Below are 12,189 nucleotides of genomic sequence, written 5' to 3'. Positions count from 1 at the left end.
CCACCCATAAAACATAAGGCTGGACATTTCACCACTCCCTTTAATTTTTTTTTTTCCAACAGGCCAAAAAGAGTGCCAGCTCATTTTATAAGGACAGGGAATCGAACAACAACAAAACAAACATGAAGAGATGAAATTACACAATGTTACATTCAACCCAATAAACAAAAAGATATATATATATTTTTTTCAAAGTTTAGGATGGGCCTGTTGAAAAGTGGGTGGGCCTGAGACCGTTTAGCCCGCCCCTGGCATGAGTTTGTTTGGAGTAATAATATGTGTATTGAGGTAGGTAATCTGACATTTTTTTTTTTTTTTTTTTTAAACCTAGATTTAATCAGGTTTGGTTCCCTAAGGAATTGATCATTTAAAGTGGATTACAAACACCAGGTGTTGTTTAGTTACACAGAAAAATTGTAAAAAAAAACCCAAAGCTACATAATTATATATATATATATATATATATATATATATATATATATATATATATATATATATATATATATATATATATATATATATATATATATATATATATATATCCATTACAATTTACAACCCGTCTAATTTGTTTTAACTGTTAAATATTATTCATATTCAAAATTTGAGTATTTACAAACATGTGCCATTATTATGGCATTTATTCATTTTTTTAAATATTGTTTTGGCATTACAAATTCAATGATAGGATTTGAAATCCACTTTTTTATTTTTATTTTAGAATTAACCAAGAATCTGAAAAAGTTGAAGAGCACAGCTTAAAAAAAAAAAAAAAAAAAAAACCTTAACGTCCCTTACATAGAGATAAAATTTTGAAAAAAGACTCGGTTATGAGGAGCTCCACTGTTCTTGATGTGAGTGTTTCCAGGAGGCTGTGTGAACATTGCTCCAAGTGGTGAAGATGTCTTCATGGAGAATCCATGATTTTCTCTCTCCATCCATCCCCAAATGTTCCCAGTGTGTTTAGATCAGGTATTTTTAGTCTCTTTCTCATTTCTTCTTTTTGCACTTTGACACTCTACTTACATCCTTCAGTGCAAAATGTAATCTTGTACAATTTTTCAAGTGGTCGTAAAAATATTTTTTTCAGGTGTGTATTATCATTATATATATATATATATATATATATATATATATATATATATATATATATATATATATATATATACCTTTTTATTTTTATTATTATTATTATTATTATTATTATTATTATTATTATTATTATTATTATTATTATTATTATTATTATTATTATTATTATTATCATTACATTTATATATCATGACTTCCTAGACCAGTTCTTAGTCTAATGTAAACTGACTAGTGTCAAACTTTCAGACTGCACCTTTAAGGATTATTCAGTTTGCTCTGAATGAACAGAGAGCAGAGCAGAAGAGAGTGAGTGAAGGCAGTGTTCAGAAATCATCAGACACCAGGAGGCGCTCTTTCTTTCCTTTAGATTTATTAGACAGTAAAAAGTACTTCAGCTTGCATTTCTATGTACACATTATATTCACGTCGTCTCCTCTTCGAGCAGGAATCAGCTCCTGATAGACTTTATATACCAGAGAGTCCTTAACAACTACACACACAGCTCACACAGTCTCATGATGGTGGCTCTGTAAGGCTGCAGTGTTACCTGACTGACACACACACTCACACACACACACTCTGTATCTACAGTATGTATACAGGGCTGCAGTGGAGACATCCATCTCTGCTCTCTGTACTCAATAAATAACATGAAACATCTGAGAGGACGTCTGCTGCAGGCTCTGAAAGGGTGATTAACTGTCTGTACACACACTCACACACACACACACTCTCCAGGTCACAGATTTGGCATTAAACGGTGAGTTAGTCTTCATGGGTTGGTCAGGTTTCATGTGGTTGTACACAAGGCACAGTCAGCATGCAGAGCGTCACTGAGAGCCAACTCCAGCAACAAATAAGGAAGAGAAAGGAAAACACAGCTCCTCCATGTTTGACGTGATCAGATTTAAAGAGCCGTGAGTTTAACACACTGACGTTTTCTACTGTGGAAACCATCTGAGTGTCAGACCATGAGCTGATCAGATCTAAATCTTCATTATATCATCCTGTTTCAAAGACACCAAAATAATTCCCCTCGTCTCATGAAATTCTGTGTTTTGCTCCGACCCTTAAACTTGTCTTTCTAATTATTTTGATTGAATTGATGGATTATGTCAAAGCTTTTGGTTCAAAGGTCGTCTCTTCTTCTTGCTGAGGGTCTTGTTGATTTTTCAAATAAAAAACAGGAATCAGGCTCTATTTCAGTCCGTTTTACCAGCTGTTAAAAAAACTACTTTGAGGAGCTTTAATGTTAAAATTTAACGCAAGGGACCCAAGTTGTTTCACACTGAATGTTTCTGGAGTAAACTTGCTCTCTGAGTTTCAGTCCAAAGTTTGGATTTTAGACCAAAAATGGGCAAAGACAGAACATCTGATATTTGTGAAGTTCTTCTGAATTTTCTCTTTTGGATGTGTAAAAGTTTTGACAAAATTCTTATTTTTACAACTGAAGGAAAAAGTCTTAATTTAGTCTAGAGTTAATTTACCTAGTTGAATGCTTCTGATTGGTGGAGCTGCCACAGTGTGTTTGTTTCCTCCTCCACCCACAATAACCTGACCCCCAGCTGTGATGGACCTGGTTTTGTACCTCCTAAACAATGGTCTTTGAGCCTGATAGTGTGAATGTGTCTCTGTCAGCTCCCGGTGTTCCAGTTTAAAGAGTGACCCTGTAAACTGGAGACCTTCAGCTGAACGTGTCAGTGGATATTAAGTTTAGTTTTATCTGTGTCCTCATCAAATAAAACGTGTCTCCTTTCAGATATCAATAAATCCATCTACAGTAAAATAAATCACGGCCAAAACCAGCACAGGCTGAATACCATTCATGCTAACAGGCTAACAGGCGTCTGCCTTTCTCCACCTTCCATGCAGTTGTTTCTGTTGAATGGCTTTCATCGTCGTCTTACTGCCCTCCACTGGTCTGGTGGTGTCCTGTGATCCCCTGCAGTTTTTCTCTACATGTTTCTGGTCTGATTTGGTCATCAGTCCGGAGGTGAGAATGCAAACAAAGATCACAGGAACCACATAGTTCCTGGTTCTAGACCCTACTGAAAGCTTTTCGTTAAGAAATACTTATTGATCACATCACTCATTGATTGAGAAGAAGGTTTTAAAATGACGTCATGATGCACCTGTGAGGAGTTTTCATCCAGTCTCAAAACAGACTGAAACTAATATTTACGGCTCTTACTGACCGACAGAAACAAACAAGACCATTAGAAGAAGATTGGCTTTTCTACTTCCCCCTTTTTTTAAAAAAAAAATTTCAGGACCAAGGATTCTTAATTGGCGATATATCTGACATTTTTATATATCTATAGCAAAAGGAGACTGAAAACAGATGCCAAAATAAGCACAAAGAGGAAGTCTCACTCTGGAGCTTTACACAACAGGATGTTGATGTACCTTAAGGGAAGACAGATGGTTTTCAAAGTAAAAGCCCTCGTGCTCTAAATTCAGAGGGTTCAGTTTAGACATGAAGGATTCAAACCCACGTCCACAGAGAGTTTCTTCTCAGTCTGTAGCTTCCACAGACTCTTTGTGAGAGCTGCTCAGGCTCTGGGTTCTCATCATGAGTGGACCGAGCATGCTGCACAAACGTAAAAATGACGTCAAACATTTCATCATAAAGCACTAACGCCACTATTTGGATCCGTAAATATCTACACCAAGGAATGTCGTTTCTGAAACAGGCTTCAGGTGGAGGGGTTCAGAGTGAAACTGAAGCGTGTTTTCTTTGGGGTTGAAGGTCAAAGTGTATGAAGAAGTGACCAGAAATAAAGAGCAGGGGTCAAAGGTCAGAATCGGTTTGAGGCCGCCTCATCTTTTTGATCTGAACATGCAGGAAGTTAACTGCTGTGTCTCTATCTGTGATCTCCACGGTGACGTGACACACAGCCTGGTCTTATCAGAGTCTACTAAAGGGTGGAGGTCTGACGTTTCTGTCACAGGTTTCTTCTTCTAATGAAAACTCAGAGAGCAACATCTGAATCTGAACCAAACCACGTTTGACTCCAACATCAGGACGAACTCTGGATCATTTAACCTGGAGTTACTCCAGCCTCAAAGCTGACACGTTCATCTCAATCCACTCATCTATTGATCCCTTCAGCCTTGATAACAATCAACATACTTAGTCCAAGTGATTTGAAACACACACACACACCATCCAACTGCTACAAAATCTCACTACAACATCTTAAACATGGATTAACCCACCACTGAAATAGTCTGTTAGCTCATTCTGGGAGCTAAACACGATCCATCTTCAAAGAACAAATGTGATTGGAGCAGAGAGAAAGAGTCCACTAGTTGGTTTGGCTCCTCGTGAAAAGATGGAAACACTTCAGCTCCCCTAAAGTGAAGCCAAAACTTTAAGAGCTCCTGTCCTTCATGTTATCAAACCACCAAAGGTAAAAGTCAAATAAGTGTTATCAACCTGGTATCTGTCAGAGCTTGAACTCAGCAGGTTGATTTAAGCCCCAGAGTTCATTATTCTGACACTTATTCACTGTGTGCACAATTTTAGGCATATTTTCCAACTCCAGGCTGTGAAAACGAGAGTGTTTATTGGATTCGAACAAGTCAGGGAATGTGTTTTAGTGTAATGAGGGAGAGTGAATAGTTATTAGACGAAGGCTGTTTTCCAAATCGCCTACTACACCAGCAGTGCCGACTATTTTGGCTGAATTTCAGTCTGTAGTAGTCAGTATGTGAAAACTTGCAAAATCTGCAGTATACTAAAAATCCCGGGATGTCTCAGTTTGCAACAGACTAGTCTATCTGGCATACTATTTCCCACAATGCATGGCACTGACGCTGTTTGTCTATGTGGGTGGTGGGTGGTGAATTACCCCCATCTACTGGAATTAATCTGCATTACAACTACAATACAACAACGCTAACGTTTGACTATCCATGAGATAGAAGTGATGTGATGCGTAGAAACACCAGTAAGTCTTGTTACTTCCAGTCGTAAAAGAGGTGTTTACTTCTACAAAGTAATTGGCCCATATAAATCACTAATTCACGTTATTAAACAATGGATTATACAGAAGAAGTGGTTTTTCCATCAGCTGTTAAAAAAAGTAAAATCCCTTTTAGATTTATTTTCAGTAAACGATATAACTTTTGTAGTAAGATTGGAAATCAAAAATGATGATTCTGTTTGATATGATGAACAAAATAACTAAAATGCCAAGATCTGCCAATCGCTTGTTTTGTATATTTATATTAAAGGCAAAAAAAAAACCATCATCTGTAGCTCCACCTTTCAAGACTGGAAACCAGAGCAGTTCACTACAAAACAGACCCAAAAGAACAGTCATACTACATACTACAAGCAAAAGCAGTAGGTAGTTTGTAGTGCCTACTACATACTACATTCACATGTAGTATGTAGTAGGCGGTTTGGAAAACAGCCAGATACTTTTCCTCGTGTGAAAAAAGATTTGACGCAGCGTGCTTGAAACTGTCAAAGATGTACGGAAAAATTAAGCGTGACGCTACGAGGAGGCATCGTCCTACAGTGCTGGAATATTCCAGAACTGTAAACTACCTGGAGTACCCAGGAGAACAAGTTTTCCAGTGATCAGAGACATGGCCAAGGTGAGGAAGGGTGAAATCCAAGTGCCATTGAAATGTCAAGACTGGGCCAAGAAAAACCAGAAGACAGATTTTTCTGAGGTTTCGTGGACTTGATGAAATGAGAGTGACTCTTCATAGACCAGATGATGGATGAATCAGTGGTGGGCACAAAGCTCCATCTTGAGTCAGTGCTCTATCACATGTATCGAGGTATTCCACTGCACAGAGGGATGGCTACCAGTTAGGTACTTTTAAAGGTACAGACCAAATTCTGTCTGAAGCAGCGGTCCCCAACCTTTTTTGTGCCACGGACTGGTTTAATGTCAGAAAAAAATGTGACAGACCGGCTATTCTTCCGTCTCCTCACTGGCTCTTTTACTCTGCCCAAATTAACTTTCCAAAGGTGTTTGTTTTTTTGTCCATTTTGCTAGCTTGGGGGATTTGGCGTCAAAAATGAGCCATAGATGGCTATGACAGAGAGAATCTGGTCATTTTTCAAATAAAACATCATTCAGAATCAGATAATGAATCAAACTGAAATAATGTAGGTTGAGTATTTTTTAATGTGCGGCTCGGTACCAATTGACCCACGGACCAGTACTGGTCCACAGCCCTGGGGTTGAGGACCACTGGTCTAAAGTACCAAGTACTGATTCACATAAATCAAACTGTACCATGTTTAGGTACCTAAATGCATCCTTGTGACTGTAATTGAGTGGAAGAGTAGGGGATTTTACATGCTGGACATGAACACAGCATTGCAAGTTCATAGATTGAAGAATAAATCTGTTAAAGTCAAAAACTTTGTATTAGTAAACAAATTATTATGTATTACCACATAAACACAAAAGTACTGAAAACTGGTACTGATGAGTTAGTGGTACCGATTGTCAGATACCAGGCATCTGTACCGTATCATTTCAAAAGTGAAGGGTACCCATCCCTACTTGCACGGCCTTCCAGCAGTAAAGGGCTTGAAGATGACGGGGAAATGACACGGCCTCCTTCCTCACCTGACTTAGATGGAGAGCCTGTGGGCCCTTCCTAAACTGGAGATGTACCATGAAGGAGAACAGTACCTCTCTGAACAGGGTCTGGGAAGCTGTGGATGGACGGCTTGTGACAGTTATTGCATAGAAGTGTGTCTCTATTAGTCACTGTTTCCTTTTTTTTTTTTTTTGAGAAATTTTCACTTGTTTGATCATTATTTACACTTTAACTGATGAAAATAAACAAGTGAGACGGGAAAATATTCTTTTTCATTCTGGTGTTCTGGTGTCTAAAAGTTCGGCGCACCAGTATTCGCCAAATAATCCTGCACTCTTAGATATTCTCTAAGGGAAGACAAAACCTGACTTTACCTTCCTTAAAAATTCAGGTTTGAGCTTTATTCACATTTCAGACTGGGAGCGCTGTGATTGTTAGAAAATAAAATCAATCGTCTAAAATGCAACTTGCCTAATTGTGCACACAGTGTAGTTTGATTTGGTTATTTTATGCCACTCTGACTTTATGATAGGGACAACAGATGTCGTCCATGTTTACATCCAGGCCGTGGTCTTCATTAGACTTTAAGACAGTCATGAAAAAGTAAAGAAGCACGTTTGATCATTTCAATCTGAGTTCCTTCTTTGTGATATTGGTTTAAAATGTTTATTATTTACTCGGTTTAAAAACACAAGATGTAGTTTGTAAAATGTACAACATAATCTCTTCACTGGCGGCGTAAAGCGGACATTTCAATAGAAAGACCAGAGAGTGACCTCAGTGGAAGCTACAGTTCTTGATTTCATTTGTTTTCTACCTTCAGTGTTAGATTAGTTTCCTTAGTGTCCTCCAGCTGCTCTTCAGTGTCTGGACTCATCATCTCGCGGGGTTACTAAGAGAATAATTTATGGTTTGAACCTGTGAACACTGACTCAGGATCAGCTTCACGTGTGGTTGGACTCTTCCTTCAGGTTGAATGTGGTTCACTCCAGGTGTCATCCTCTCGTGTGCCAGACGTTACCTCACACAGGAGATACAGTCTGTTGGTCCAGGTCTTCTGGGTGACGGGGGTTTGGACAGTCTCTTACTTGACCTCGTCAGATGGGCTGGTAGGTCTGGGTCCTGGCAGCAGCGGTACAGGTGACGTGGCCTCAATGAGGGCGGGGTTCAGGATGATGGGCAGGGACATGGGAGGAACTCCCACCTGCAGAGGGGAGGCAAGGGGCTGCAGGATGAGGGGGGACTGGCTCAGGGGGGAGGGAGCCTGGGTGGGGGATGCTGTTAACGGCACTGGCATGGGAGAGACCGAGGGCGGGGGAGGAGAGGCTCGGTCTGATCCTGAAACACAGAAAACAACAAAACGGGGTTACAAGGGCAGTTTGAAAACATCCCTTATGTGCATCCAGAAAGTTCCCCCAGCACTTCAATTCTTCTACATTTTGTCATGTGAACAGCCTCAAATTTTGCAAATTGATTAAAAATAATAAATTCACAAATACAAATATTCACAGCCTTTCCCACAAAGCAGTAAACTGAGTTCAGGTTCATCCTGTTTCCTCTGATCATCCTCCAGATGTTCCTACAGCTCAATGTGAGTCCACCTGTGGCAAATTCAGTTGACTGGACCTGATCTGGAAAGACACACACCTGTCTATAGAATGTTCTACAGGTGACAGAGCATGTCAGAGCACAAACCAAGCATGAAGTCAGAGGAACTGTCTGTCCCCAGGCCATGTGGCCTGACTGGGTATTTCCAAAAATGAGTATCCCCCACTCATTCGTTTTTAAAAATACTTTCGTCTACACACAGTGGGTAAATCTGCCTGTGAGTGCAGCTTAAAGCAGGCTAAACCCACAAAAGGCAGCGTTTTCCAGACGTAAACCTGTGCTAGCCAATCAGAATGAGCCCCGTCATTCAGCTGTGATGTTTGGGAATCAAAAACTCTGTTTACTGGCGTCTACATGAAACCAGAGTTTTTCAAAATCTTCACTTTGGCCAGATTTTTCAGAAAACACTGTTTTTAGTTTCGTAAAACTGCGGTTTCATGTGGACAGACGTAAACATATAAAAATATATGCGGTTTCCCAAATGCCTGGTTTCGTGTGGACATGGCCTCAGAACCAGGATGGTCCCCGGGCACTAGGGATGTGTACTGAATTAGGTACTTTTATAGGTACTGATCGAATTCTGTCAAAAATACTGGGTACCGATTCATGTAAAATCAAAAGGCACCATGTTTAGGTACCTCAATGCATTCTTGTGAATGTGTGAGAGTGGAAGAATGGGTGTTTTTGTATGCCGGACATGAACACAGCATTATAAGGTTATATGTTGAAGAATAAATATGTTAAATTGAAAAGAATTTACATTTTATCATTAAATAAATTGATATTTTTTACTACATAAACACACAAAAGTACCGAAAATTGGTACCGTTGAGTACCGGCACCGATTGCCAAGCACTGGGAATCAGTACCATATTGTTTCAAATGTGAAAGGTACCCATCCTACAGGGCACAAATCTGAGGAAGAGTCCAGAAATATTTCTGCTGCTTTAAAGGTCCCAATGAGCCCAGAGGACTCCATCATCTGTGAATGGAAGAAGCTCAGAACCACCAGCACTCTTCTGGAGCTGGACGCCTCATCTAAACTGAGCCACTAGGGGAGAAGGGTCTTAGTCAGGGAGGAGACCAAGAACCTGATGGTCCCTCTGTCAGAGCTCCATGGTCCTCTGTGGAGGGAGGAGAATCTTCCAGAAGGACAACCTTCTCTGCAGCAATCCACCAATCAAGTCTGCATGTTAGAATGGTAAGAATTAAGCCACTTAGTAAAAGGAACATGGCAGACCACTTGTAGTTCTCCAAAAGGTCCCTGAAGGACTCTCAGACCATGAGAAAGAAAATCCTCAGCTCTGATGAGACAAAGATTGAACTCTTGGGTGTGAACGCCTGGCGTCATGTTTGGAGGAAACCAGGCACCATTCATCACCTGGACCATACCATCCCTACAGTGAAGCATGGTGGTGTCAGCGTCATGCTGTGGGGATGTTTTCCAGCAGCAGGAACTGAGAGACCAGTCAGGATAGAGGGGGAGGGGAAGGTGAATGCAGCAATGTACAGAGACCTCCTGGATGAAAACCTGCTCCAGAAGACTTTGGACCTATGACTAGGGCCACGGTTCATCTTTCAGCAACCCTAAGACCAGGATAGCCAGGATATCAAAGAAGCGGCTTCAAGACGAGTCTGTTAAGGTCCTTGAGGGGACCAGCAGGAACTCAGACTTTACCTGAACCAGCATCATTTGAGAGATCTGACAATGTCTGTGCATGACGCTCCCCATCCAACCTGATGGAGCTTGAGAGGTGCTGCACAGAGGAAACTGCCCAAAGAGAGTTGAGCCAAGCTTGAGGCGTCATATTCAAAAAGACTTGAGGCTGTTACTGCTACAAAATGTGCATGAAGGCTGTAAAAACTTATTTATATGTGTGTTTTAGTTTTTGATTTTTTAATAATTCACAAACATTTCAAATAGCTTTTCTTTTGTTGTCATTATTGGGTGTTGTGTCTAGAATTTTGAGGCTGTAACAAAACAAAATGTTAAAAAGTGAAGCGCTGTGAATGCACTGAGTTTCCTCATTTGAGGAGTTGAAGGTTTGGTCTGAACATATCTGACTCCACAGAGAGGACGGGGTTTTACCGTTGGCACTGGCTGGTTGGGGCTCCTGTGGGGAGGCTGGCCTACTGGGGCTCTTTGTCTCTGCAGGGGCCACTGGGACTGGAGAGGGCGGCTTGGCAGGTGGTGGTGACACCTGTGGGGAGGGAGGCCGGCCTCCTGGGGGTGTGGGCTGCACAGGCTCTGCTGGAGGACTCGGTGCTGGATCTATAAAACAAAGGTCATCCATGAGACACAGCGGGTCTGCGTGTGAAAACTAAACCTCCCTCCAGCTCGCCGCTATCCGCTCTGTACCTTGTATGACGGTCTGTTTGAAGAGCTCCTCCCTCAGGTTAGGCAGGAAGCAGACGATTCGCTCCCACGTGATCTCCCACAGGTCAGAGTAGCCGGTCCTGGAGTCAGCGCTGTGGAAGATCCCTGCAGTGTCCATGACCAGCAGCATGTTCTTCAGAGACTCAGGGATGGCCTCCAGCTGCAGGGGGACAGAGGAGGAACCACAGGAGGGAGGAGACAGTCAGCACCCGGCTTTTACCCAGAAAGTCACGAAAACCTGATCTTTCTTTAAGAGCCATGGAACTAAAACTCTTCTGTTTGCTGGGAAATTTCACCTTAAAGTGATACTCCGGGATGGAACAAGTTGGGTCCATCACAAGGTTTAGGGCAGAAATTACCCCTAGTCGTGTCTCTTCATCCTGGCAGACTACCTGCGTTTGTTTATATCTGGCATGCTGGCGCGCGGACTGATACACTAAGCGGTGAGCGCCTCGTAGCCAGCTGTGGCTCTGCAGCGGAGGTAGCGCCGTTTTACAACACGATGAGAACTAGAGCCTTATTTAGCGGTGTTTTTGTGTGAAAGTAACGCGCTGAAAATTCTCTAAATAAAGCGTGAATGCAGACCCATATCAGATTTTTTCGGTGGGAGTCCGTTTATTTGTGTTTTTGGTCAAGTTAAATATGGCCCCGACTGAGTGCAGAGGAAACCGGCAGAGGAGCAGGGAGGGGGTGTTTGGTGCTTGCGCTCTGGGCTTCTGCTGCACAAAATCACTGCTGTAGGGGTAATTTCTGCCCTAAACCTTGTGATAGGACCCAACTTGTTCCATCCTGGAGTATCACTTCAAAGTGACTGAAAGCTTTAACCAAAACAACCAAACATGGAGAGGCAGCATTCAGCTTCCATGCTCCAAATATCTGGAATAAACTCCATGAGGATATCAGGTCTGCTGAATCTCAGCTCCTTTAAACCCAGGTTGAAGATTCACCTTTTTACAGCTGCTTTTTACTATCACTTTAATACCTACTTTATTAAACAACTCTGCACTCAAACTCTCATGCTTATTAACATTTTTATTATCTTATTTTAGCGTTTTTTTGTTTTTTTTTGCTTGAACCAAAATGTTTTGCCTTGCCTTCTGTGGTTCTTGCAGAGGACAAACATTTGTTGGTCTGCTACTAGGGATAGACCGATTATTGGCTGGGCCGATATTTGGCATTTTGAGGCATATCAGCATCTGCCTTTTTTTAATCTGACGAAGAAACAAATTTAAAACTGCGTTGTTGTGGCTTTCATGCAGTCGCTCCGCTGTCTGCAGTCACTTCTCAGTCCCCAGCACTGTCCCACCCACAGTACCATCTGATTGGTTACAAGCAGAGCCATGGCTTGGGTAACAGCCAATCAGCAGTCAGTTATTACAGTTATTGCAGTTACAATGAAATTATGGAAAACTTTATTTACTGTAGGAAACTTTAGCTATTTATTTTTTTAAGCTTTCATTTAACTTTATAAAACATGCTGCTGAGCCTGGGAGCTGTTTAATAAACTCATGCTTAAAGGTTTTTGATTGAAGTTAAGT

The 12,189-nt window shown here is 41.2% G+C and overlaps 1 protein-coding gene across 4 annotated transcripts in view; it reads right to left on the bottom strand.

The window, feature by feature from the left end:
* Positions 1 to 4,852: 4,852 nt before the first annotated feature.
* Positions 4,853 to 12,189, bottom strand: part of gbf1 (golgi brefeldin A resistant guanine nucleotide exchange factor 1) — a 129,687-nt gene continuing 122,350 nt past the window's right edge. For 2 of the 4 annotated variants that reach the window (XM_074675201.1, XM_074675202.1), the window contains exons 39-41: positions 10,634 to 10,811; positions 10,364 to 10,546; positions 4,853 to 8,004 (exon numbers count right to left, since the gene is read on the bottom strand). In XM_074675201.1, the coding sequence (XP_074531302.1) occupies positions 7,751 to 8,004; positions 10,364 to 10,546; positions 10,634 to 10,811 (615 nt within the window). In that variant the 3' untranslated portion in view covers positions 4,853 to 7,750. The remainder of the gene's footprint in view (positions 8,005 to 10,363; positions 10,547 to 10,633; positions 10,812 to 12,189) is intronic. The other 2 variants (XM_074675204.1, XM_074675205.1) reach the window with 1 other exon arrangement.

The sequence above is a fragment of the Halichoeres trimaculatus genome, unplaced genomic scaffold (genome assembly GCF_033239565.1).
Source record: "Halichoeres trimaculatus isolate MK-OKI-2021-1 unplaced genomic scaffold, fHalTri1.1 fHalTri1_scaffold_8, whole genome shotgun sequence".
NCBI lineage: Eukaryota > Metazoa > Chordata > Actinopteri > Labriformes > Labridae > Halichoeres > Halichoeres trimaculatus.
Note: the sequence above shows the minus strand (reverse complement) of the source record. Positions and strands in the feature narration are given on the sequence as shown.